Genomic DNA, 26,744 nt, shown 5'->3' with positions numbered 1-26,744 from the left:
CACAAGTGGACTTACAGCATACAGGATCAAACTTATCAACTATAAACATAATAGTAAGTACAGTGATATAAAACATAAGAGAAAGAGAAATGGATATTTGAGAAGCTGAACTGGACTGTGAGGTAAAATACACACACAAATTATAGGCAACCAGCTCCTCACCAGCTGCTCCCAGCTCTGGGTATTAGAGCTTAGTTGTCTTTAGTTCCCTTCTTTATATAGTACAAGACAGCCCAAGAGAGTAGATGCTCTGAAATTCTTCTAATTCTAACAGTGATTTTCCTCTTTGGCCTTGGAAATGTTATTCAACCTCTTCAGGTAAATAATTAAATAGAAACTAAATTCTCAGTGAGTCTTGGGTATTAACACACATAGAACTATATTCTGACCTCAAAAATAGAATAAAATCCAAACTTTTTAGCACAGCAATCAAAACCCTGTTTGATCGAACCTCAAACTCAGTGTCTACAAACAAACAGCAACTTTAGATTCCTTGTTATCCTAAGATCTTCCCTTGGTCACACAGTTTCCTCAGCCTATAAAATCCTTCCCCCTCCTCTGCCTACTAAAATTATACCTGTCTTTCAATCACAGTTTAAAATCCATCTGTGACCTATCTACCCACCAATCTTCCAATCTTCTCAAGCATATTCATTCTTACCTCTAAACTCCCATTGTGTTTTTCATTTATCTCCATTATTCCATTTTGCTTTACACACAGTAAATTGTTTACCTGCACCTTCCCCACTGCAGTGTAAGTCTCTCAAGGGCAGGGATGCAGGGACTCTGGTGCATACACGCCTAACAGTACTTTACACATGGTTTGTGCTTAATTGTGGTACCAGGCTGAATATGAGGTGATATTAGTGGGCCAACATCAGAAAAGTGATACCCTAAATCACTGTTTTTCAAACAGTGGATTACAACCTAATGAGTCAGGAAATTAATGCAGCGGGCCACCATGAGCATTCAAAAAAAAAAACAAAACAAAAAATACCAGACAGACTAAAAAATACCACAGTACATGATAATAGTAAACAGTTTTGTGAAACTTGTTCCAGGTGGGTTGTTTTTTCTGGCGGGGAGTGGGGGTGGGGGGGGGTTGTAATACAAAAATGTATCTCTTACTGTGAGTTTCAATCTCTTAAAAAATATGTTTAAACTGCCTACTAAACACTTTTTTTCCAAATGTGGGCCTGGAATTGCACCACCCATACACAGGCTCTTACTAGACTGCCCAAGTGAAGCACAAAAACCATCTATATTATAGCTGATAGTCAAAGAGCAGAATGACCCTAACTGGCTCTAACCTAAACACTAAAATATCCTTTGTGCCAGCAATGCCAGCATCTAACAAATGAACTCACCACAGACCATGCTCCCAAAGCACCATGCAGTAATCATAAATCGTAAATGTTTGCTTGTCAACTGTCTCTTTGCTTATCTACTGGATCATAAGAATTATTCCCAATGGGACTTATCTGAAAAAAAAAAAATTATCCTTGAGAGCATGGTAACAAACCCTCTCCTGAAACAAACTGGAAAAGTGGCTGCTGGAAAGAGAATTGTTCTTCATAGTAACTTATATGACCCAGACAAATCTTCACATTACTAACAAAAGATCTTTTCCTGGTTACAGCAATGTTACAGGAGTCATTTCTGAGGGGGAGATAATGCTATTTTCAAATTTAGTTTTATAATTTGCTTCCCCACTGACTATGGAATTAAAAGTATTTCTTGGGGTTGTAGTTACCATTGCCATGCTCTCTTCACTAATAGCCAATAAAGATGGCAACAGGGCTTCCTAGGTGGCGCAGTGGTTGGGAATCCGCCTGCCAATGCAGAGGACATGAGTTCAATCCCTACTCCAGGAAGATCCCACATGCCACGGAGCAACTAAGCCCGTGCGCCAAAAAAATAAAAATAAAAAAAAAATTTAAAAAAAGATGGCAACAAACAAGGCCAAAGAATGACTATTTTGGTCCCCTGTCTTCCACCCAATTTAACAATAAGAGAGTCAAAGTAAATAAAGATATAACCAGTTACATTTCAAAATCATAGCACCAGGACTTCCTGGGTGGCCCAGTGGTTAAAAATCCGCCTGCCAATGCAGGGGACACGGGATCAATCCCTGCTCCAGGAAGAGCCCACGTGCTGCGGAGCAACTAAACCCATGCACCACAACTATTGAGCCTGCGCTTTAGACCCCGTGAGCCACAACTATTGAGCCCATGTGCCACAACTACTGAAGCCCACACGCCTAGAGCCCGTGCTCCACAAGAGAAGCCAGCACAATGAGGAGCCTGTGCACCACAATGAAGAGTAGCCCCCACTCGCCACAACTAGAGAAAGCCCATGTGCAGCAATGAAGACCCAACGCACCTAAAATATAAATATATTTATTTATTTATTTATTTTTAAAAAAATCATAGAACCAAAGTTCAACTGCTATCCAACTTCACAGGGATGTGACTGAATTTTAAGAATTTTAAGTGACTTCAGTCAAGAATAGTTGACTATTAACAGTCAAGAATAGCTGAGAAAATAAAAAAATGGAAAAAACACTGGATTTAGCATCCAAAGACCTGGGTTTAACTCTAGTTAACATTTATTTAGTGCAATATCTAGTTCCCCCTCTTATGAAATAAGGATAATACTCATACATTCATTCAGCAAGTGTTTATGGAAAAGTACCTTCTATATGCCACTAGATATTTGGCTAGGGAAACAACATAGATATAGGCCCTGCCACCAAGGAGCTTATATTTCCCTATCTCACAAGGCTCTTGTGAAGATCAAATGTAAAAACACAGTGCAAAACTGTAACAGCACACAAATTGCAAAGTGATATAAGGATTATTATTATTATTAACTTGTTCTACTTTTTAATCCCCATTTTTAGTACAACAGCTTAGCAAGAGTCAATAAAGTGTAGATGATTAGATAAAATAGTTAGTCCACTATTGACTGAACTGATTTTCCTAAGGGCTGGGATTTCAAGAACCTAACAAATCACTTTGTTTGTATAGTCTTAGCTAATGACTCTATATAATCATGACAATAAAATGAATTGAGAATTCAAGGCCTGTAGTTTCACTCCAGCTATGAGTTTGGTATGTGGGTTGCATTACCCACACCTGGCAAGGGAACATAAAAAGATTTCTAGGCTCCATGCAAGACCTACTGAATCATAACCTTTAAAGGTGAGCCTGAGAATCCATACTTTCAACAAGCACACCCAGTGATTCTTACGCTCACTAAAGCTTGAGAATCACTGCCATAAAAACTTCCTTTGATTAATAACCATGATTTCAAACACCATTTCCAAAATCTACCCAGAAAAATCTAAGCCAAATAGAATTCAGCTATAACTGAGAAAACAAATCTTAAGAAGGTACTTTTTAACTCACAAAAATACTTCTTGTGGCCCCAACCTCTTTTTAGTCAATTTTCAAATTTTCACATAAAAGGGAGAAGAAAAAAAAAAAAAAAAAGAATGCCCATGACCTATGTTTTTAAAATAAATTATCAATAAACAAATATATATAAGCACACACACAAACATCTTTAATTTTTGTTACAGTTTAATTCAGGAAAGTTATATTATCTTGTAGCTGTCAAGAAGTAAGGTATATACTCTCTGCCTAGCATAACTATATCATGGTATTAAATGCTTACAAGCCAACCTTATTGAAGACCATATTACCCAAATACTGAAGAGACAAAACAAACTAGCCAACAGAAAAACAATCTCTCGAAAACAGACAGTACAATACCCATACCCACTGCACACTTAAACCCTCCTAAGAAAGCCCTTGAAACTATCTTAACCTTAAGAAAATCAACCTGAAGTCAAATATTACTTCACATGCTATGTAATTAGTGCAAAGACATATTTATTTTGGTTCTATTTGTTAAAAGCATCCTTCACTCACTAGCCTCCAGGTATATACGCATCAAAGGGAAGACACTCAATATATACTACACTAGGGAAAATTACAAGGTGGAGACTAACATGGCCATTCAAGAAAAGTTTTCATCTGCAGTAAAATTCAGAGCCCAGAAGGCCTGTTCATACTCCAGTACCAAGCCCTGCAACACGACTCTTTCCCAAACCAGTTAGAATCTAGTCAGTTTTGAAAGGAGAAAGGACAAACCAAACCACATTGAATTTAGTTTAATGACTTTTCCAAGATTCACTTAGGACAAGGCCTTGGTAAGCAGCCTTTAAAGAAATGCACAGAAATAGTGCTTTTTTTTGTCAAAGCTTGTATTCTCTTAAATCTCAAAGTTACTCTGTTCTTTCAAACCTCTATCAGTTGTCCAAACTACTGCAATATATGAAAATTTGAGTAACATAATTTGTGTATTGGAGGCAAGCGCCTAAAATAGGAAAAAGTCTTAAACAGCAATAACCTGTTTAAGGAGGTCCAGACATCCACCTACAACTCTATACAAACTACATCTACACAATAATAATCTACCTATGCCTATCCTGACCCTAGTTGGCACTCCATCAACATGCAAAGCTTTCCTGGGGCAACAGAGAGGTTAATTTAAGGAACTTGTGTGAGACAGAAAAGTGCTGCCTAAAGAATGCTTTAGGAAAATTAGCAACAATCTAACCAAGACCAAAACAAGCAGCAGACTCAGTTATCCCTCAAGAGCCATGTCTGTTTGATCTCTGATTTCCTCCTCTCCCTTGAAAACCTAAGGAGAAGATGTAGACTTTTGGAGGAAGGGAAGGAAAGAGAAAGAAACTGTATAGTTGAGGACCCAAACAACTTACCACCTACCTTGACTCTGTGTTGCAACTATCACTATTTTCACTATAGTAGCAGAGAAGCCTTAAAGAATTTGGAAACTGAAATACAGTTGGAAGGTGAGGAAACCAATGCCAGGGAGATGTCTGATCATCACAACCTTTCAGAAAAAGGTTCTCTAAGCAAAGAGTGCTTTTTGCCCTGCACACCAAAAAAGAGAAAGTTCTCTACTCACCACCAAGGATGTGCTAAAATGTAATGTCTTTTCTCTAGAAGGAAAATGGACCTAGACTGGAACCTGGGCCTGAGGCAAGTCCTTCTGTCTAGGGAATCATCAGAGATCTCCTTTACAGTACCTAGTTTAAATCTGGGGACTTCCTAGGTGGTGCAGTGGTTAAGAATCCGCCTGCCAATGCAGGGGCCATGGGTTTGATCCCTGCTCCAGGAAGATCCCACAGGCCGTGGAGCAACTAAGCCAGTGCACCATTAAAAAAAGAATTAAAAAAAAGAGTAGACCTAGTTTAAACCTGGACTCTGGTAAAAACAACAGTAAAGACAAGAAGCCACCAACTATGTCATCTGGTGTATATTTATATATAATAACTGGTCACGTTAGCTGTTGTCTTCTACAGAATTATTTGCTTTAGTTCAGTTCCTTTAGCTCCAGTAAAGAGTAAGTGATTTGGAATTTTATGATAAATTTATAATTTTAAATAAATGCTTCAGTTTTAAATTTAAAAATAAACAGCTGGATCCAAAGTCAACTATCAAATGGAAAGGAAAATGACAATTCCAAAAGCTTCTATCAGAAGGAAACATCAGCCACAGATTTTGAGTTATCTAGAAAGAAAAGAATTGGATGCCCAGGTACAAAGCAAAAGGTCACTACTACATTCTATGCCTGAATGCCCTGACCCCCAAAAGATTAAGAATATACTGCCAGAGAGTACCAGAAAAGAGTCATAGGACATTAACAGAAAAAGAAAGCATCTATTTACAGAAAGGAGAGAGGAAAAGAAGGGATAGACTCCTCTACAGAGTCTTCAAAATACTATCCCCTTGAAACCTTGATCAAACCTACTATTCTACTAGAGGAAAGACTTACGGTTATGGAAATTATGGTTAAAATAACATTTATAAAAATGAGAAAGTGAGAATTCCCTGGCGGTCGAGTGGTTTAAGACTGTGCACTTTCAATGAGGTGGGCCCAGGTTCGATCCCTGGTGGAGGAACTAAGATCCCTCAAGTCTAACGGGGTGGCCAAAAAAGAGCGAGAGAGATAAAGATTCATAAGGGCAAATTCGAGCACTGAAAGAGCGGGCTGAAGTGTGTAAAAAAAAATATACAAGAAAAGAGTCAGTAAGAAAAGAAATACAGGATTGAAGACTGCTGAGGAGAATAGAGACAGCGAGAAGCATACACTACCTACCACTCAATCGGCAATCACTATACAAATCTTAATACAAAGTATAAAAACACAAATGTAACACCTAGATTAAAGGAGTGGAGGAGGTCTGCAAAGAAACTGCAAGACAGGGCAGCATTCTGCCAGAGCTTTAAGGGATGCAGTGAGGAAGTAAGGATGAAGGAACATGAAGGGGGAGGGACTGCAGCAAGGAAAGAGGATGGGTTGCAGCAAGAACGGGCCTAAAAAGAGAAGGAAGGGAAAGCAACCTAGAGGAGAGAAAGGATAGGATAAAGTGATCTCTCATGAGATCACAAGAGAACAGAGTAGAGGAGGGAATGAAAACGGCATGCTCTGAAAAAACGGGGAGGTCAAAGACCCAAAGGGGACTGTAGTTTGGGGGAAGAAGGAACTAAGGAGAGCTCTACCATAAACCCGACTAAAAAGAAGTATGAGTATGGTGCAGGAGTGAAGACAGGGGCCAGAACAAGCATGCTCTCACAGGGATGTGGTGATGCAGACAGCAGATTCAAAATCCTGGTGTGATAAGGAGACTACGTGAAGACAAACTATCGTGTCAAAGATGACACCACCACCACCACCCCCCCAAAAAAAGGAAGGGTCAGAAAAGAAGGTATGTACGAATACAAAAAAGAGGGGAGGAAAGGGACACACGGTAGGACAGAAAAATTTAGGGAGTGCTTAACCATAAAGAATGGGTAACTAAGGAAAGAAAAAGGAGTGCAGCGTGGAGGGATGATGTTTCCGGAGGAAAAGTAGGAGCAGACCAAAGGTCCTGCCTGTTTGGTCTAGAGGGCAGAAGGGACGGTCCACGGGAGCTAAAAGGAGTGGTGGAGAACAAAAAACTATGATGCTCAAGATGAGAACTTGGGGAGGACACACAGTGGCTGGGTCAGAAAAAGAGATGCTGTCAATAAGAAGCAGAAAGAGGTTCAACAAGAGGAAAGCGAGGGGCACCGAGGAGCAGAAAGCAGCATGCCAAAGGGGAAGGCAAAGAGGCAGAAAAGAAGCCAAAGCAATGGGGGCAGGCGTAAAAGCAGCAGGGGCGCTGGGACACCGGAGCTTACAAGGAGGGTGTGGGGGTTCCAGAAACCCCGGCTGTGGGAAGGTAAAACGGCCAATCTCAATGGAGGGGCGGGGGGCCGGAGGACGGTTTGGGGGTTGCGGGGAGGTGCGGCCTGAGGGTGACAGGGGTAGTGGGGAAATTCAGGGACAGACGGAGGGGAAAGGACAGGGTGGGGCGGCGGGCAGCCACGATACTCACACCTCCAGAATGCGGTCCCCCTTGCGCACCCCGGCCCGGTCGGCCGCCCCCCCGGGCAGCACGGCGCTCACATGCTGCAGCGGCGCGTACAGCTCCCCGTTGATGCTCCGCAGTTGCCCGCCCTCGCTCACTTGGCCCCGCACGTTGAAGCCGTAGCCGGACTCGGACTTGACGATGCGCACGACCCGCGGGCCGCCGCCTCCACCGCCGCCGTTCCCGGCGCAGTGGAGCCCAGACCCCCCGCCGCCGCCGCCGCCGCCGCCTCCGTTCCTGTGAGGGGCTGCGGGGTGAATCCCTTCCCCGTCCTCGTCCGCCATCTTGCGAGCAAACGAGCCGTACTCCCACCCCTCTACGCCTCCACTCCCTCCGCGCGTGCTCGCCCTTCTCAGCGGCCGCGCGACCCCCGGCGCGCGCGCCCGCCCCGCCGACCGCGGAATCCGAGTCGGCCACGGAGCTGCCGGCGCGGGTAAAGGGGAGACAGGGGGCGGGGGGTGGGGGGAGGGGGGGCAAGAGGACGGTTAGACGCCGTGAAGCCTCCTGGGAGATGTAGTTTCTAGATGGTGGGGGCGGGGAGAGGGCTGGGCCCGGGCCGGAGCTGAGGTTATATGATGCAATTCGGGTCCAAAGCCTGATGGGGGTTGTAGTTTGTCCTTTATGCTCGTCTTTCGAGTTTCCTGTTGGACGGTGAGCAGCTAACCCAGCCTCGAGTATAGGTGACGGATTCATCCGTTGACGTGGGGAAAGTTCTTTCATTTCATAACCTTTAAAAACAATAATATTAGGACAAATTGACGTTTGTGATTCAACGCAGTCTTAAATTATAACAACTCGTTTGCTCAGTACTTTATATGTCTACATAATTTTTTTCCCCAGGCCCCGCAGGCTGGCATGCAGAATCTTAGTTCCCGGACCAGGGGAGTGGAAATGGATGGAAGTGGAAGCGCAGTCTTAACTACTGGACCGCTAGGGCGGTGCCTATATACATTATTTTATTGCATGACCCCAGCAATCTTGTGAGACAACTGGGTCATGAATTCGCTTCTCTATTTCACATATTAGGAAACGGAACCCAGTCACCCAGCTCTTAAGTAACAGGAGCTAAGGCCCAGTTATTTTTGCGCAACTTTCTTTTCATATGTTGCAACTACATAAAAACTGTGCCCCGTATATGTAGAGGGAACTATGGTCTCGGTGGTTTAGACCTAGATATTAGAGTGGCAAAGTAGTAATTTCAAACGAGCAATTTCATTTTGGGTGGGTTTTTTTTTTTTTAAGTTTTAAAATATCCATTTTTTTGTTGTTGTTGTTATTGAAGTGTAGGTGATTTACAATATTATGTAATTTTCAGGTATACAACGTGGTGATTCACAATTTTTAAAGATTATACTCCGTTTATAGTTACTGTAAAAAATTGGCTATATTCCTTGTGCTGCACAATATATCCTTGTAGCTTATTTTATATGTAGTGGTTTGTACCTCTTAACCCCCATCCTTATCATGCTCCTCCCCTCCCCTTCCTCCTCTCCACTGGTAACAATTAGTTTTCTGTATCTGAGAGTCTGTTTCTTTTTTGTTATATTTACTATTTTGATTTATTTCTTAGATTCCACATATAAATAACATACAGTATTGAGCAATGATTTTGAAGTTACCTTTATTTCAAATTCATTTTGTTTCCCCCAACAACACAGTAGAATTCTTTGCAAATGGCAGCAATTGATATTTTTTGGCTACATACCCAAACACAAACTTGCAGATATTGTGCAGAATGACTGGCAAAGGCAAGTAAGAAGAGCAAGAACAAAAATAATGAAAAATAGCTTGTTTAAGTACTTACTGTTCAAGTCTGGTATTTGATTTTACTCTACTGGCAAACTAATAAATTAGTCTGTTACTGTTTCATGGATGCTGCTAAAAGACACAAGATTCATGGGTCAGAGACAAAGGACTTTTACTCACTACACAGGGAGCAACTTGAGCTTCCACCCCTTTGTGTCAATTCCTCTTGCCCCCCACCCCACCCCCAACAAGTGCCACAGGGATGACATGAAGGGCTCAGATGAATGCTGTGCACTTGGTGGACTTATACCACAGCTGGGGAACACAGAGCTTGGGGAACCTGCCATTTTGTAGGAAGCAGTAAGCAAACCTGTTCTTTGTTCTGGAGGGAGAACTTACTTCATCCCTCACAGCTGCTCACTGTAAACATAAGCCGGAGAAATGACCCTGGTAAAAAGCAGTCAGGGGTTTGCGTTCTTGTCATACTCATGAAGATGAGTAGAAACATGAAAGACCCATGAAGGACTGTCTCTCTCAACATTACTATGTGCCAAATGCTATTCTAAGCACTTTGTATCTATAATCTCATTTAATCCCCACAACCCTTTAATGTCCTTCATTTCATAGGTTAAATCAACAGGCATAGCTCACGTAGCTAAGAAGCTATGAATCTAGGAAAAGCAACAGGAATATATAGTTAGAAGAGAGTAAAAGTTAATTTGCAGAGGTCTGATGACTTTTTTTTTTAATTTATTGGCTGTGTTGGGTCTTCATTGCTGCGTATGGGCTTTCTCTAGTTGTGGAGAGCAGGGGCTACTCTTCGTTGCAGTGTACAGGCTTCTCATTGTGGTGGCTTCTCTTGTTGTGGAGCACAGGCTCTAGGTGTGCAGGCTTCTCGTTGTGGTGGCTTCTCTTGTTGCGGAGCACAGGCTCTAGGCATACAGGCTTCAATAGTTGTGGCTCTTGGGCTCTAGAACATAGGCTCAGTAGTTGTGGCACACGGGCTTAGTTCCTCCTCAGGCACATGGGATCCTCCTGGACCAGGGCTCGAACCCATGTCCCCTGCATTGGCAGGCGGATTCTTAACCACTGTGCCTCCAGGGAAGTCCCTGATGACTTTTAAAAGCAACAAGCAGCCCCCCAAAGAATTCATGGACTATATAAGGGTTTTCAGGATTTGCTCAGGGGGGGGAAAAACCAGTAGAATAATTAAGACCTCTTATAAAATGTGGGATGAGGACTCTGAGTTATTATATTAGAATGACCTTAGTTTATAACCAAGCTAATGAAGAGGGGTCTTGATTAGTTAAACAAATATGGAAATTAATCCAAGTTGGAATAAGAATTTTGCTCCAAAATAATAATGGCATTTGGACTGAACATGAATCATTTGGTTTGAACAGAGCGCTGATTGGGAAGGAACTTATTCAACAAATCAAGACATCAGAGAATGGAAAAAGGGAGCTTCCACTAAAAGAGCTGGGCTTTGGGGGGTTTTTTTTTCATTTGTTTATTTGACAAAAATGTATTGAATGTCTACCTGTTCTACACTCTGCAATAGTGGCTAGAGATCCAAAGATAAGAAAGATGATATCTACACACAACATGAAGGGCAATGTGACACCATCAAACTTACAAATGCACATACTCCTTGATCCGTCAGTTCCACTTCTAGGAGGTCATTCTGCTGTCACACTTGCACATGTGTGAAATGACATTTTTGTAAGTTAGTGATTGCAGTCTTGTTTTTCTTTACAAAAGATAGGAAATAACATTCACTGGTTAAAATACATCCGCAATGGAAAACTGAATAACTGTAAATAAAGAATAAGGAAGGTCTTTACTGAAGTGGATTGATCTCATGGATACTGCACATAATTAAATGAAAATAAGGTGTAGCACAGCCTGTAGAACATGATACCACTTTTGTATAAAAGGGAGCCATAGATATGTTTATATCTCTGCAAGTATTGGCAAGAAACTGATAACATTGATTGCCTCTGGGGAGGGGGACTGGACAGCTGCCGGGGGTGGGGGGAGACGAGGGTAGGAGACGTTTCCCTATATACCTTTTTGTAACTTCTGAATTTTTAGATAGAGGAATGTGTTGCCTATTCACAAAATAAATACAGAAAATACTTAGAAAGGGTCAGATTGGAAGAAAAAGTGATCAGAGCATCAAAATAAGAAAATAAGATAAGACATCATTACTGCTCTCAAGAACTCACCATCTAGCAAGAGAGACAGCAAAAGAAAAAGCAATTGCAATACAGGCCTTGGCACTCCTGAGGAATGAGAGCTGTGACAGAGGCCTGCACAAGCTGCTAAGAGTGCACGTAGGAGAGGCCTTCAAAATGGAACAGCTGAGCTGAGTGATCACAGATGAGTTAGCAAGGCAGGGAAGGTTAGTGGCAGAAGGGCATTCTGACAAGACACACAGAGATTTGAAAGAATATGGTGCAGTATGAGAACTGCAAGCTGGAGCAGAGGGGACGGGAGGAAGCAGGCAAAAAAGGAGACAGGAGACGTGGGCAAGAGTCAGATCTGGGAGGGCTTCAGATATTAAATATCGTGCCCAGGAGTTTGAATTTCATTCCAAAGTATTTGGGGGCCTCTGAATGCTTTTTTTTTTTTTAATAAATTTATTTATTTATTGGCTGTGTTGGGTCTTCGTTGCAGTGCACAGGCTTTCTCTAGTTGTGGCGAGCTGGGCCTACTCTTCGTTGTGGTGCGCAGGCTTCTCATTGCGGTGACTTCTCTTGTTGTGGACTCTAGGCACTCAGGCTTCAGTAGTTGTGGCACGTGGGCTCAATAGTTGTGGCTCGCAGGCTCTAGAGTGCAGGCTCAGTAGCTGTGGCGCATGGGCTTAGTAGCTCTGCGGCTTGTGGGATCTTCCTGGGCCAGGGATTGAACCCATGTCCCCTGCATTGGCAGGCGGATTCTTAACCACTGTGCCACCAAGGAAGTCCCTGAATGCTTTTGAGCAAAACAGCAGTATTATCAAATTTGTGCTTCAGAAAGTTTATTCTGTGGGAAGTGTGGAGACAAAAAGAGACAGAAAGATCAGTTAAGAAGTGATTGCAGAGGGAATACGGGGATATGTGTATAAAAACAGATGATTGAACCTGGTGTACCCCCAGAAAATAAAAAATTAAAAAAAAAAAAAAAGAAGTGATTGCAGTGATTCAGGTGAGAATTGATGAGATTCAAGCTAGGGCAGTGGTGATGGAGAGGAATTCACTGGAGAAAAACTGAAGAAAAAGGACTTGGTGACCATTTGGATCTTAGGTGGGTGGGGGAAGAAAGGATGATGTAAGATTCCTGACTTCGCAGTGGGATTCCTTAAGACCAGGCATAAAAAGGAAGAAGAAAATGTTTGGGGGGAAGACAGTGAGTTCAGTTTGGGGTATTAGTCCTCACAATAACCAGGTAAACAAAGCATTCATGAGAAACTAGACTCAGATAACCAACAGACCCCAATCACACTGCTAGTTAATAGCAGAAGTGAACCTTGAACCTAAATTTTCTGACACCAAAGCCAGGACTCTGTCCACTATCTAGCTTCCTTTTGGTTAAAGAAAAAAAAAAAAGTTCCTCCTACCCTTTCTGATGTACAAATTCAGCAGGTTTTCATTAGCTTTTTGTGTTCTTCGGGGAGAACCCCACCTCTACACCCTTGCTCATATAGTCCTTTGGTCCTCGATGTCCTGCCTCTTCTCTTACCCTCTTTGCTGGTCTAACTTCTACTCATCTTTCCAGCTGTAGCCTAAGCCTCTCCATAAAGCCTCCCCTGAGGATTACAGTTCACTCTGACCTCTCTCTCTTTTTTTATTTTTTTATTTTTTTTATTTTTATTTTTGGCAGTGCCACATGGCTTGTGGGATCTTAGTTCTCCAGTCAGGGATCGATGAGAGCACGTAGTCCTAACCACTGGACCTCCAGCGACCTCCCATGACCTCTCTCTCTTTTTTAAATCCCTGCAGCAAATACACCTTCCAGTGACCCCATCTCCCCTTCAGTGAGTCACATGCTTGTGTAATACCCTCCCCTTGAGTGTGGGTGGGACCTGTGACTTGCTTCTAGGCAATAGAATATAGTGAAGATGATGATGTGTCACTCCCATGGTTACAGGTACATTATATAACACTCCTTCTTAGCTGACTGGGGTGAGAGTCTCTTGCTGGCCCTGAGGAAGAACACTGCCATGTTGTGAACTGCCTGTGGAGAAGGCCCATGACAGGCAACTGCAGGAGCCTCTAGGAACTGAGAGTTGCCCCCTGCAGACAGCGAGAAAATAGGGCCCTCAGTCCTAAGCCTGCAAGAAATTCTGCCAACAACTTAGTGAGCTTGGAGGAGGATTCTTGGCTCCACTAGGGAACATAGCCCAGCAAGTGCCTTGACTGCAGACTTGTGAGACCCTGCAGAGGACCCAGCTAAGCTGAACCCAGACTCCTGGACCACGGAAGTTGTGAAATAATAAATGTGTATTGTTTTAAGCTGCAAAATTTGTGGTAATCTGTTGCATGACAATAGATAACAAATAGAATTCCTGTTGCATCTGTGGTCAGTGCTACTCAGTTTAGATCAATTTAATACTTACTTTAGCTTTACTTTTCCAACCTGAGCATAAGCTTCTGGAAAACAAGGAACGTGTCACATGTGACTTGGCATGCCCTCAGAGTGTATCAGAGTGAGAAGCACAAGAGTAGGAGCTCAACGCAGGTTGATAGAATGTTAGTCCAGGAAAGGACCATAAAGTGGCTAATAATACCTGCTGCATAAGGACATGGTAGGGAACAAATGAGAATATGTGGGAAACACCTAACATAATATTAATACTTAGCACAGAGCTATTATTAAAAATACTAATAAATATCACATCTAGCCCCATTCTCTCATTTTGCTGGTAAAGAAATAGCTCCCTCCACTATCACCCTTTGAGAAAGGAAGTAAATCCAGTAAGATACAATGACTGTCAAAAGTCACTCAGCAGATCAGTGGCCAGCACCCAACCCTAAGTAGAAAAATGAAGTGGCTTGAATGAGGAAATAAGGCATGCCATTTAAGAAAACAAAAAGAGGGCCCTTTTTTTAGGCCTTTGCCTTAATTCTGACTCTTCTTTCCTTTTCACTACCTTTCTGTACTTTTTTCTGTGAAGACCACATGAAAAATCACTTTTTTGGTAAACTGAGTTAACTGATTTGCTAGAGTAGATAAGACCTAGAGGCTAGAGGGTATATGAGTCAAGATTCCTTTAGTTGCAAGTGACAGAAACTCAATTCAAATTAGCTTTAGCAAAAAATAGAATGTATTGGTTCATATAGCTAAGGAGGACACTGGGTATTTCCGTTAATTGTAGCTGTGTAACAAACCATCCCAAAGCTTAATGGTATAAAACCATCAGTGTATTATTCTTATGGACTACCTAGGGATGCTGCCCCTTGATGCCTGGAGCCTCAACTGGGGAGACTGGACTGACTGAAGTTGCCTGGAGAGGGAAGAACTGATTGTCCAAACCTGGTCACATGCCCAGCTCACATGGCTAAAAGAAAGTTTGCTGGATAGACTCTAAAGAATAGCTAGTATGACCTGCCACAGGTTTAACGTAAGTGAGCATTGATGTCAGCTTAGTGTGTAATTATAATCATGTTAGTTCCCTATCAGCATTCTGTAATTGCAATATTTCAAAGCCCTTTACCTGGCCATCTTCATATCATGCCCTTGTCTTCCACTTTGTCACATACCACCTCTCTGAGATTTGCTGAGTTTCCCACTGAAGAGAAAAGCTCCCTGGCTTTTACAGCCATATTGGCTGGCTTTTTTCTCATTCCGTCACCACACCTGTCATGTTTCAAAGGGCCATTCCCAAATATCATCTTTCACCATCCTTCCAGCTGCAACTCCCTAGGCAATTGCTGCTCTATTATTTGTGTCTCTATTTTTTCCAATGTCTCCCCACCCCAACTTTCTTTTCTCAAAATCAAACTCAATTTTCCAGGGGTCCCTCTTCCTAGAAATTGCTTCCCAGAGCCAACAGTTCAGAAATAATACAAGGACTTCCTAGGTGGCGCAGTGGTTAAGAATCTGCCTACCAATGCAGGGTACACGGGTTCAGTCCCTGCTCCAGGAAGATCCCACATGCAGCTGAGCAACTAAGCCCATGTGCCACAACTATTGAGCCTGTGCTTTAGAGCCCATGAACCACAACTGTTGAGCACATGTACCACAACTACTGAAGCCCATGCACCTAGAGCCAGTGCTCCACAACAAGAGAAGCCACTGCAATGAGGAGCTGGCACACCACAATGAAGAGTAGCCCCCGCTCTCTGCAACTAGAGAAAGCCTGTGTGCAGCAACAAAGACTCAACATAGCCAATAAATACATAAATAAATTTAAAAAAAAAGAAAGACTATAATAGGTTGGGATATCTCATAACAAAAAAACTAATGCTGAGTCAATAGCATCATCCAACGGAAAAGCGTGTGAGACTTTGGTCCTCTGCATTGGTTCCCATTTAGCTTTAATCCTTTACAAGTCATTTATCAATAGTATGCTTTTGTCTGCCAGTATGGAAAATGCAAAAGTGGTTTAAATAATAAGAAATTTATGATCTCACATAACTAGCAATACTAAAGGTGGGGAGTTCCAGAGTCAGTTAATTCAGAAGCTCATTCACATGATAAAGAATCCAGATTCCTTCCGTCTTCCCCTCTGCCATCTTCTGTGTATTATCTGGGTGATGTAGCTAACTCGTCTCATGGTGGCAAGATGGCTGCTGAGCTCCAGGCATCACTCACACACTTGGCCACCATATTGAGAAGCAGAAAATAGGAAGTGTGTATTTGTCATAGCAAACAAACCCTTTTGAGAATCCCTGCATCAGCTTTTTCTCGGGTCTCATAGACCAAAATTGTATCACCTACTAATCCCCTATACCAGTCATTGACAGAAGAACTGAGATTACTGTGATTGAGTCAAATGTATTGACTTACTCCAGGGCCTAAGAGTAGCCCCTTCCCTGTGTGCATAGCTTGCCAGTGAATACCAGAACAAAATTTGGGACTTAGCAAAAGAAAGAAGGGTGGAAGGGAAGGAGGACAGGGTGGAATATATTTGGATAAGCAGTCAATTGTATCTGATGCGCTGAACTTCTCAACTTGGTTTCTCCAACTATGAACTAGACATGATGATACCTACTTCATCTGTATGTAGAGATACTTCTAGAAATAAGCTTTTGTAGGACACTTATGAAAAGAGTTTAATTGAAAAACAGTGAGGCACCTGCTACAACATGGATGAGCTTTGAAGACATTATGCCAAATGAAATAAGCCAGTCACAAAAGGGTAAATATTGTATGATTCCTGTTATATGAAGTTCCTAGAGTAGTCAAATTCATGCAAACAGAAAATAGATTGGTAGTTACCAGGGCCTTAATGGGGGAGGAAATGGGAAGTTAGTGTTTAATGGGTATGGAGTTTCAGTTGGGGGAGATGAAAAAATTCTGGAGGTGGGTGGTGGTGATGGTCACACAACAATGTGAATGTACTTAATGCCATGGAAATGTGCACTTAACAAGGGTTCAAATCGTAAGTTCTATGTTATGTATATTCTATCACAAAAAAATTAATAAAACAGTGAGGCTATTTAAGATATAGAGCAAAGAAATTGTGCTAAACTTGAAAAATGTGCAATATAAATTCATGGTTCTAATAACCATAATGTTGAACTTTTACCTATTTTGATTTGTGGGTGGTAATCATTTCCCAGCCTCAGCTATCACTTCTGTCCAAATCATGTGCCATTCTCTGCTCTTTCCTCATATTCATAGTTATTTTGACAGAGGCGCAGATCAGGAAATTCCATCTCCAAAAAATGCCCTACAAGGGAATCCCCTGCCCAGAATGGAATCAATGACGATACCCAATTACTTTCCCTTTGAAGGTTATCTTCCCCTTCCTTCCTTTGTCTTCTGGTCCTTTTTCAATACAGCTGGCTCTCCCCACATCCATGCTGAGAGGCTTTGGGACAAGGAGGCAGAGAGGAAGACTTGGAGCCAGAGAGAAGCACAAGCACAAAGCATCAGCGGGTGTTGGCAGCTCTCACAAACTCTATTTACTGACAACACATATGTACTAATATTTACTGATCCCTCAGATGGTTGCAAATGAGGCAAAGCTGTGAGGAGCTGTACAGAGAAGCGACAGCTGTGTATCCAACCCCAACACCCATTCATAGAGGACCAGGTCATTCCAGCTGCAGCTACCAAAGCCCACGCCCCCATGCCCAGTGCCCAGAGCTGAGCAATTCTATTACATAAACTTGAAAACAGAGGTCATCTATTCATATTTATCTGGGGTTTGGGGGGTTATTTTGTTTGTTTTGGCCGTACCACACAGCATATGGGATCTTAGTTCCCCAACCAGGGATCAAACCTGTGCCCCCTGCAGTGCAAGCACTGAGTCCTAACCACCAGACTGCCAGGGAAGTCCCATCATCTATTCATACTTAACCTACGTACTCTGGACAGTCTTTTCCAAAACATATCATAGATTATAAAGACCTTCAACATGTATTTAGCTCCTGATGCTAGGCAAGTGCCCCAGGGCTCCCTCCAGGAATGATTTTCTTTTGTTCAGTGATCCTGGTCAGTCACCTTGCAAAACAGCCTGCTGGTTACAGGAGAGAGAGTCCATTCCTGTTCAGCCAGCGCTGACTGAATATGCACAATGTGCCAGGCAATGGGCCAGGACTGAGGACACAGGGATAAATCATCATCCTCTGCCCTTTAGGAATTCTCAGGTCTGGGAGCAGAGGCAGACATGAAAACAAACAATTACTGTACAGTGTGATAAGTTTTGTACCAGCTGCTCTGGGAGCACAGATGAAGGATGATTTACTGTCTGGGGATTCTCTAGGGAGTCAGGAAAGATTTCACCAAACAGTGTCATTGAGTGGGGTTTTGAAGGATGAGCAAAAGCTTGCTCGAAAGATAAGGTAGGGAGATTTCCAGGCAGGGGGACTAGCAGAGAGGTGAGGAAGGACTTGGTGTGTTTTGGAAACAACTGGCAAAGCGGCAGAGGCTCAGAAATGAGTCTGGATGAGTAAGGCAGTGGGCAGCTTAGTCCCAACCATGACCCTTCCTTGGCCCTTGGGGAGGGGGCAAAAACAAAGCTCTGGCTCTATTGCTGGTGAATAAGCAATGTTATCTTCCTATATAAAGCACATATCCTTATAGATCCTGTTCTGGGGGTGTTCTAGGTATTTTGTAAGATTATAATCTGATGGGAACCAAGGTCTTTTATATATTTGAAAGGCCCTTGGGCAGGCCATGTGGAATATTTGGGCTGTTGTGATGATCTGAAATGCGATCATTGCTGAGTGAAACTCTGAAGGGCAGCAGCCCCCAACTTTTTTGGCACCAAGGACCAGTTTCATGGAGGACAATTTTCCACGGACAGGGCAGGGGTTGGGGGGATGGTTCAGGTGGTAATTCAAGTGATGGGGAGCCATGGGGAGCGGACTGGTACTGGTCTGTGGCCCGGGGCTTGGGGACCCCCGCTGAAGAGGATAAGCCAGGCCAGCACCCAGCCCTCCTTACCACCCTTCCTGAGCTTCCTCTCCATCCTTTCAGACCTTTCATGTGTCAAGGTGTGCTCTTCATTCAGTAAACACATAACAATTTTGGTTATTTTCATCCTCTCCAGAATAAATAGATAGATAAAATAAATTTAGTGTTGGTTTGGCTCAGCTTTCTGGAAACTTCCAGAACCAATTCTTTTTTTTTTTAATACATTTATTTATTTTTTATTTATTGGCTGCATTGGGTCTTTGTTGCTGCGTGGGCTTTCTGTAGTTGCGGAGAGCGCGGGCTATTCTTCACTGCAGTGTGCAGATTTCTTATTGCGGTGGCTTCTCTTGTTGCAGGCACGGGCTCCAGGCGTGTGGGCTTCAGTAGTTGTAGCATGTGGGCTCAGTAGTTGTGACTTGAGGGCTCTAGAGCACAGGCTCAATAGTTGTGGCACACAGGCTTAGTTGCTCTGCAGCATGTGGGATCTTCCCAGACCAGAGCTCGAACCCGTGTCCCCTGCTTTGGCAGATAGGTTCTTAACCACTGCGCCACCAAGGAAGCCCGCAATTCTTTTGTAAGAGCTTATTAAACATGAGCAAAATGAACTGAAACTTCTCAAGGGACACTAAGAAATGCTGCTCTAACACACAAGCCTTACAAATGAGTTTTAAAAATCACCTTTCTGCCTGCTAAAATGTTTACTCTTCTGTAAAATGCTCCCAGCTCTTCTCAAAGCGCTGCCTCTGATGGCGTGAGCCATAAGGCAACTTAAACTAGGACAGGGGTACATTTTCAATTTTTCATAAAAGATTTACTTTCCTAGAATCCAATTTCTTTTTAGACCTGGTCTTTCATCTTTCTGGTGCTAGACTTAATCTGCAAAACCGCTCCCTTGTCTCACTCCAACCTGGCTGGCTGCCCTTCGCTAAATAAGTGAGTTTGGGATTTACAACAGGAAAACTCCAGGGGCCCAGGCAAGGTCTTGAGAAGAAAGCCTGCTTGTCTTCCTGTGGGGCCCACAGGGAGGCACCTGCCCAGGTGCTCAAGGACCTGCTGCCCTCTTGTGGCTGCAGCCTGGGGTGTAGCAGTACCTCCACTTGGCATACAAAAAACTCCTCTTGTGTCCACGTTCACTGGCTGACTAAATGTGCTCTGAAACATCATCCTGCCCCCCTTCTCCCCCCTCCCCCACAAAGACCCATGTAATTTTAGAACTGGAAGGAACCTGGGTCCAATCCCCTTTTTTTGGTGGTGGTGGTTGTTTTTTTTTTAAGAGAAGGAGCCCAAGAATAAGAGAGATTTGGTCATTTGGCTAAGGACACACCCGAGTTAGAGACGTAAGCAGGAACGGAACACCCACCCTCATTAGAAGACAGCAAAGCGAAAGGAAGTTGCCAATTGAAATTCAGAAAGACAAGGACTTCCCTGGTGGTGCAGTGGTTAATACTCTGCACTCCCAGTGCAGGGGGCCTGGGTTCAATCCCCAGTCAGGGAACTAGATTCCAAATGCCACAACTGAAAAATCCTGCATGCCGCAGCTAAAACCTGGAGCAGCCAAATAAATATTTATTTAAAATAAAGAAACTTAGAAAGACAGCAGATGCTGAACAGTTGCAGACTCACTGAGCCAGGAGGGTCTGATGGGCTTCTCTTCATCCATTAGCAACCACTCCTCCCATTTTTCAGCTTCCCAAGGAAAGCTGCTTTGTAATTGCATAAGGGCTTTATCCAATGGATAAGGACCATCTCTCCGTCTTTTTTGAACACTTCCTTATGCCAGGGACACAGCACTCCAGTGTAGGAGATCAGGATTTTTGTCCAATCGTCAACCTTTAGTTACTCATACCCCACTCCCCATTTTGGGGCCTCAGTTTTCTTCTCTGGAAAATGGGGGAGCTGGATTGGATGTTTTCTAAAATTTCCTTTAGCGTCAATAGCTTATGATTGTATGTTTGCCTCTTGGCAACAAATATCTGGTGGTATTGTTAAGACCAGGAGTAACTTGAGGGCAGAGTGTGTATCTTTTCCTCTTCACATCCCCAAAGCCTAACCCTATACCACTGACATTTTACATGCTGAAAAATATTAACAATAATTAGAATATCCAGCGTCTGCTGACACTGCCAGACACATTGCATATGATATTTAACTATGGTTTTGTATTGACTATTGCCACACCTGTGAGGTTATAAACACAGCATTAAGCACAAGGACTCTGAGACCAGATTGCCTATGACCGATGACTGGTTCCACACTTCCTCCCTGTGCATCCTTTCTCTGCATCTCAATTTCCTCATCTGTAAAATGTGAATTAAAGGACAGTGCCCAGCACACTGTAAGCATTCGGTAAATGTTCTCATTAGGTAGACATTATTTTTTTAACAATTGTTTGTTGGTTTGTTTGTTTGTTCCGGCTGTGCCAGGTCTTAGTTGCGGCACACGGGATCTTCGTTGCAGCATGCAGGATCCTTTGTTGCAGCATGTGGGCTCATAGTTGTGGCATGCATGCGGGATCTCGTTCCCAAATCAGGGATCACACCCGGGCCCCCTGCTTTGGGAGTGCGGAGTCTTACCCACTGGACCACCAGGGAAGTCCCTTAAGTAGACATTATTATCTTGATTTTATGGATGAGGAAATTAAAATGGAGAGAGATTAAATAACTTTCTCAAACCAGCATGACCCCGTGAATGACAGATCTAAGATTAGAAGCAAGAGCCAAAGCTCATGGACCCTTAGGCGCTATGCTACATTATTTCCCTATTGTTGAATGACTGACGAATGAAGGAATAAATAAAACTCTTTATTGCTGATGACAATGCTAACAGTTGGTGTTTGACTCTTACATGGCGAGGATATTAATACTCCAGATCTGTCTCTTCCACACTACCTGGGACCAATTAAGAGAGAAGATTAAAACAATTCAAAACTAGAAACAGAGACAAGTGCCCTCTTCAGCACAGAGGAGAATACGTGTTTCTTCTAAATCCGTGCAGACTTAATGAGCATCTACTTTGTGGCAGTACCAGGACCAGGCACTGTGGGGATTAGATATTTCCCTGAACTTTCAAAGCTTGCACTCTCGTTGGGGAAACAAACACGTACAAAGTCTGGATTATAATGTTATAAATGTTACATCCTAATACAGGGTGATACAGATGATTCATTATTGTGTATTATTTGTGTTGATTTCAGAAAGGGAACACACAGCACAGGCTTGAGAATTCTGGGAAGGCTTTCTGGAAGAGGAACTCAGGCTAAGTCTTGAAACATGGTTAACTTTCTTTGACGTTATCTTCAGTTCTTTTCTCTCCATCTCCTACATCTGGTTGGTCAGTCACCAAGGCCTATTGGTTCTTCCCAAATGACTCTCACAGCAATCCCTTACTTCCAAGTCCAGCAACCATAATCCCAGCTCAGTCCCTCATTATTTCATGCCTGGAAGTACCCTAACCATCTATTAACTTGTCTGTTTGCTGCCAGCCTTTACCTTTTCAGTCCATGTCATCCACCTCTTTTGGATTTGCCTTTGTGTTTTATGATATCACTCCTATGATTCTTTCATTCCAACTTCTCTTTGACTAATATTTATTGAGCATCTACTGTGTTCTAGGCATCGCTTTTCTGTGTACTAGGATATTCAGTATTGAACAAGACAGGCAAGGAAGAACCCTGCCCACCACTCACCTGGGACTTACATACTAGTTTTTGTTTGTTTTTTTTAACAAGCATAAACTGCATATATTTAAAGTGTGCAATTTGGTATTTTTTTTCTTAGTAGTAGTGTATATAAGGCAATCCCAATCTCCCAATTCATTCCCCCCCAACCCTCCCCACTTTCCCCACTTGGTGTCCATATGCTTGTTCTCTGCATCTGTCTCTATTTCTGCCTTGCAGACCAGTTGATTTGTACCATTTTTCTATATTCTGCATATATACGTACTAGTTTTTAAAAACTCCAGTGGAGACCAGCTGCAAGGCCCACCCTACTTATCTCCCCCTCCCCCAACCTCCTACCACTTTCCAGCAGGATCTCCAGCTGGGCTCACCATCCCCCCAGCCCCATTTATTTCCAACTCAAGCTTTCTTTCTGTCCTTTCTCTTTGAACCTACCTGCCCAAATCCCTCAGGGCCTGGTTCTAGCTCCACATCCTCCCCACCCTTCTCTGCTTTCCTCTTACAGTCTGCCTCTCTCACATTCACATTTCACAGGTTCCATTATCATTCACCTACTCTACATGGTGGTATTTTTTCCCTCTACCCACCTGACCAAATCCTAAACTTCTGGAGGACTGCAACTAGCACCTGGCACAATATTGTACAAATAATAGTTTTTTCTTTTCCTCTTCCTCCTCTTTTTTTTTTCCTCCTAACAATAACACTATAAAGCAGTTTACAAAGTGTTTTCATGTACATTATATTGCATGAGCTGCACAATACCCTCATATCAATTATCAATAAATAGTCAATGGATTAATAGGGCAAAAGAGGAAGGCATTCCAGGTGAAGGAAATAACACCAGCAAATGTTCAAAGAGAGGAATGATCCCGGCATTCCTCAACAGAAGGCAGTGGGGGAACACAACTTTGCTGGAGAGAGAAGAGTGAACATTACAGAAAATTTGAAAAATGAAGAATAAAGGTAACAAAAACAAACAGAAAGATAAATCCTGCCTTAACACTAACGTGGTTAGCAGTTAAGTATATTTATTTCTAGCCTTTTTTTAGAAACATTTTTTTTTTCTTTTGCAAAGCTGTAATGTGTCCATAAACTTTTGTGTCCTACTTTTTTCACTCAACATTCTAAGCAAAGTTCCCTGATGTGACATAGTCTTCATAAAGGCCATTTGTAGTGAACACCTAATATTCTAGAGTGGCTGCATCCGCACATGCTTATTCATTTCTCTTTTGTTGGACACGTTGTTTCCCGTTTTACACTGTTATGAGAAGCACAAATCTCTCTTGTGCAGAGAGAAGAAATGGAATGAAACTGGGTCTTTGGTGAGACCTCAAACTGCCCTGTGAAGGCTCACCTGAGCCGAACGCGTCTCTGGACTTTTTAGTCACCTGAGCCAGTCAGACCGATCCTTTATTGCTTAAGCCAATTGAAGCCGCATTTTCTCTGATTTGCAACCTATATTATCCCACCGAATATTAGGGCTCCAAGGGCAGGACTGTGCTTATCTCACTCACTGTCGTAACCCTACCTGAATCCTCAGTCCAAGGCACAGCGTAGGAGCCTAATAAATATGGGCAGATAAAAGAATATGAACTCTTGTATGAACTATCCATTCTCATCCTGACCAGTGAACTAGAAGGATCTTAGTACTTTGATCAATTTGAGCTTATCAACAAAAATGTTGCCTCTTCATCACACTTGCAACTAATAATTCCTCATATTTTGGCCTTTGTTAGTGTTTTAATTTAGAAATTTTACATTTTTTATTGAACTGAAATATTTTCTTTAATGAACTTTATTTTTAAATGAGGTATAATTGACATATATAATACCTTCATGACCTTTAATACCAAAATTCTAAATGGCTCTCCTCTCGGAGTTGATATTCAGTTGTATTTTCTTCTAGTTTTTCTACAGTTAGGTTGTAATATCTAATTTCTTTAATTTACCTCGAATTTATTCACATGTACTATTTAAGGTTAGAATTCTTTTTTCTTTTCTTTCCAGATTCTTAACCAACTCTTCAAATGCCTTTTCCCCCATTGAGTTGCAATGCTTCTTTTATCCTTTTTTTTCCCTTTTACCCTTTTTTAATGCTTATATAAAATTGGGTCTACTTCTGCCTAGTCTGTTAAATTGATGTATAAGCTATGTAATAGTTCACTATCCGCCAAGGCTACTAATCCTCCAATTAAGCTCTGTCTTCAAAATTTTCTTTGCCATCTCCCCTGTTTATATTTCCCAATGAATTTTTTAAATAATTATATCCAATTCTAAAAGGTCTCTATTGGAATTTACACTGTAATTACATGAAGCCTAAAAATAAATTAAGGAAGACTCGACATCTTTACAATTTTAAATTTGCCATCCAGCAAAGTTTTTGTTCATTAAGTTTCCCATATTCCTCAACAAAATGTGGTCATTTTCTTCACATAGGTCACTGACATTTCCAATAAAGTTTATTTCTAGGTATTTTGCATCATTTTAGATTGTTTTCTAATTGGGCTATTACTGGTGTGTGTAGGTAAATTCGCTAACTTGTCAAGACAGTCCAATTGACACTCATTGTCAACCTATCCTTTTGTCTCTTAGCCATCTCCCTGCAGGTACCACCCACAGGTCTGAATTCTGCCTTCTGGAGCTAGATGGACTGAAACTGCACCTCCTCCCATGGGACAGATTTTCATCTTTTGGAGACTGCTATCATGTTTCCATCAGCCTTCTTTTGTCCTGGCTAAGTAACCCCAGCTGGTATGATGAAAATAGTATATGGGAAAAATTCAAATGGCAGTGGTGAGGAGGGTGGATTTGGGGCAGATTGGGCTAGCGGTGGGGGTCCAGTGAGGACTGGCTTCTGTGGTAATCCAGGCTTAAAGAGATGGGCTGTGAACGTGGGAAGGGGCAAGTCTGGGAGATATCTCAGTAGAGGAAACATTAGGACATATTGACAAACTGGATATAAGGGATAAGGAAATGGAAAGAAGAGTCAAGGTGGCTTTAAATTTCGAACCTGAATCACTGAAGAGAGTGATTCTCTCTACTAAGAGGAAGTATGAGAGTTGAAAAGGGAAGGTAGTTTCGAAGAAAGTCAATTTCAGTCCTCCTGACCCTGAGATTACAGTATATCCAAGGAGATAGGTCTATAGACTAGTTGTGAGATAATAGAAGACATATGTACTGGTTTGTGCCCCGGGTTTCTGGCACAGGGTTCCTAGCACCCTTGTAAATTCCTAAGTGATAAAAGCACTAGGATCATATTTTGTTCTAATGAGGTGACTCTGGGGGCCTCCTGAATGGGGACTGGTCACCAGAAAGACCAAGCCACGATTAGAAGCTTGGAATTCTCAGCCCGTCCCCCATTTATCCAGAGAGGAGAGAGGGGCTAGAAATGGAGTTCACGATTGATCGTGCCTATGTGAGGAAGCCTCCATAAAATCCCAGTGGGGTTTGGAGAGCTTCCAGGTGAGTGAACACATCCTTATATGGGAGGGTGATGCACTCCAACCTCACAGAGACTGAAGCTCCTGCACCAGGACCCTCCCAGACCTTACCCTATAGATCTCTTCATCTGCATCCTTTACTATATCCTTTAATAAATAAGGTAAGTAGGTGTTTCCCTGAGTTCTGTGAGCCTCTGTAGCAAATTAATTGAACCCAAGGAGGGGGCTGTGGGAACATCTGGTTTGCAGGCAAGTCAGACAAAAGTCCAGCTAGGGACCTGCTACTTGCAATTGGCATCTGAGGCTGGGGAGGGACAGTCTCTTAATCTTAAGAGACTGAGCCCTTAACCTTATCTCCAGGTACATGGTGTCAGAATTGAGTTAAATCGTAGGACACCCAGCTGGTATTGCAGAAAATTGCCTGTTGTGGGGGGGAAAATACCCCACATACTTGGTGACCACAAGTGTTCTACGTACATAGTAAAGGAGATATACAGGTGGAAAACTGAGTTTTTCCTAAACATCAGTATTTTTCCAATTTTCCCCCACAATCATATATTTTACACAGCAGGCCAGTTCGAACACAAACACATAGAAATAGACATAAAACAGATATGTGTCCCCCAACTCCTGCAGACATACGCGAGTCGGGCCTAGAATGCCAGTGCGAGGGAGGAAAGGCAAGGTGTGTGATCAGGCCTGAATTGATAGATTAAGTCACGAGGACAAATGGCTTCCTTCCCTTCAGCTGTGAGATCCTGTGGTCTAAGACTTGGCAACCAATACCCGGTCAGGAAATTAATCATCCTGCTGCCATCTACTCTCA

At 42.6% G+C, this 26,744-nt stretch overlaps 1 protein-coding gene across 5 annotated transcripts in view; it reads right to left on the bottom strand.

Annotated features, from left to right (window-relative positions):
* The window catches only part of SNX27 (sorting nexin 27), an 82,636-nt gene extending 74,742 nt beyond the window's left edge, over window positions 1-7,894 (bottom strand). For 4 of the 5 annotated variants that reach the window (XR_009051448.1, XM_057723306.1, XM_057723291.1 and 1 more), the window contains exon 1: window positions 7,454-7,894. Coding sequence is in view for 4 of the 5 variants with exons in the window: in XM_057723306.1 (XP_057579289.1) it covers window positions 7,454-7,770 (317 nt within the window). In the remaining variant the exon portion in view is untranslated. The remainder of the gene's footprint in view (window positions 1-7,453) is intronic. The other variant, XM_057723322.1, reaches the window with a different exon arrangement.
* Between the last annotated feature and the right edge of the window lie 18,850 nt (window positions 7,895-26,744).

This window comes from Hippopotamus amphibius, chromosome 1, assembly GCF_030028045.1.
Source record: "Hippopotamus amphibius kiboko isolate mHipAmp2 chromosome 1, mHipAmp2.hap2, whole genome shotgun sequence".
Taxonomy (NCBI): domain Eukaryota; kingdom Metazoa; phylum Chordata; class Mammalia; order Artiodactyla; family Hippopotamidae; genus Hippopotamus; species Hippopotamus amphibius.
This window is presented reverse-complemented; position numbering and strand designations above follow the sequence as displayed.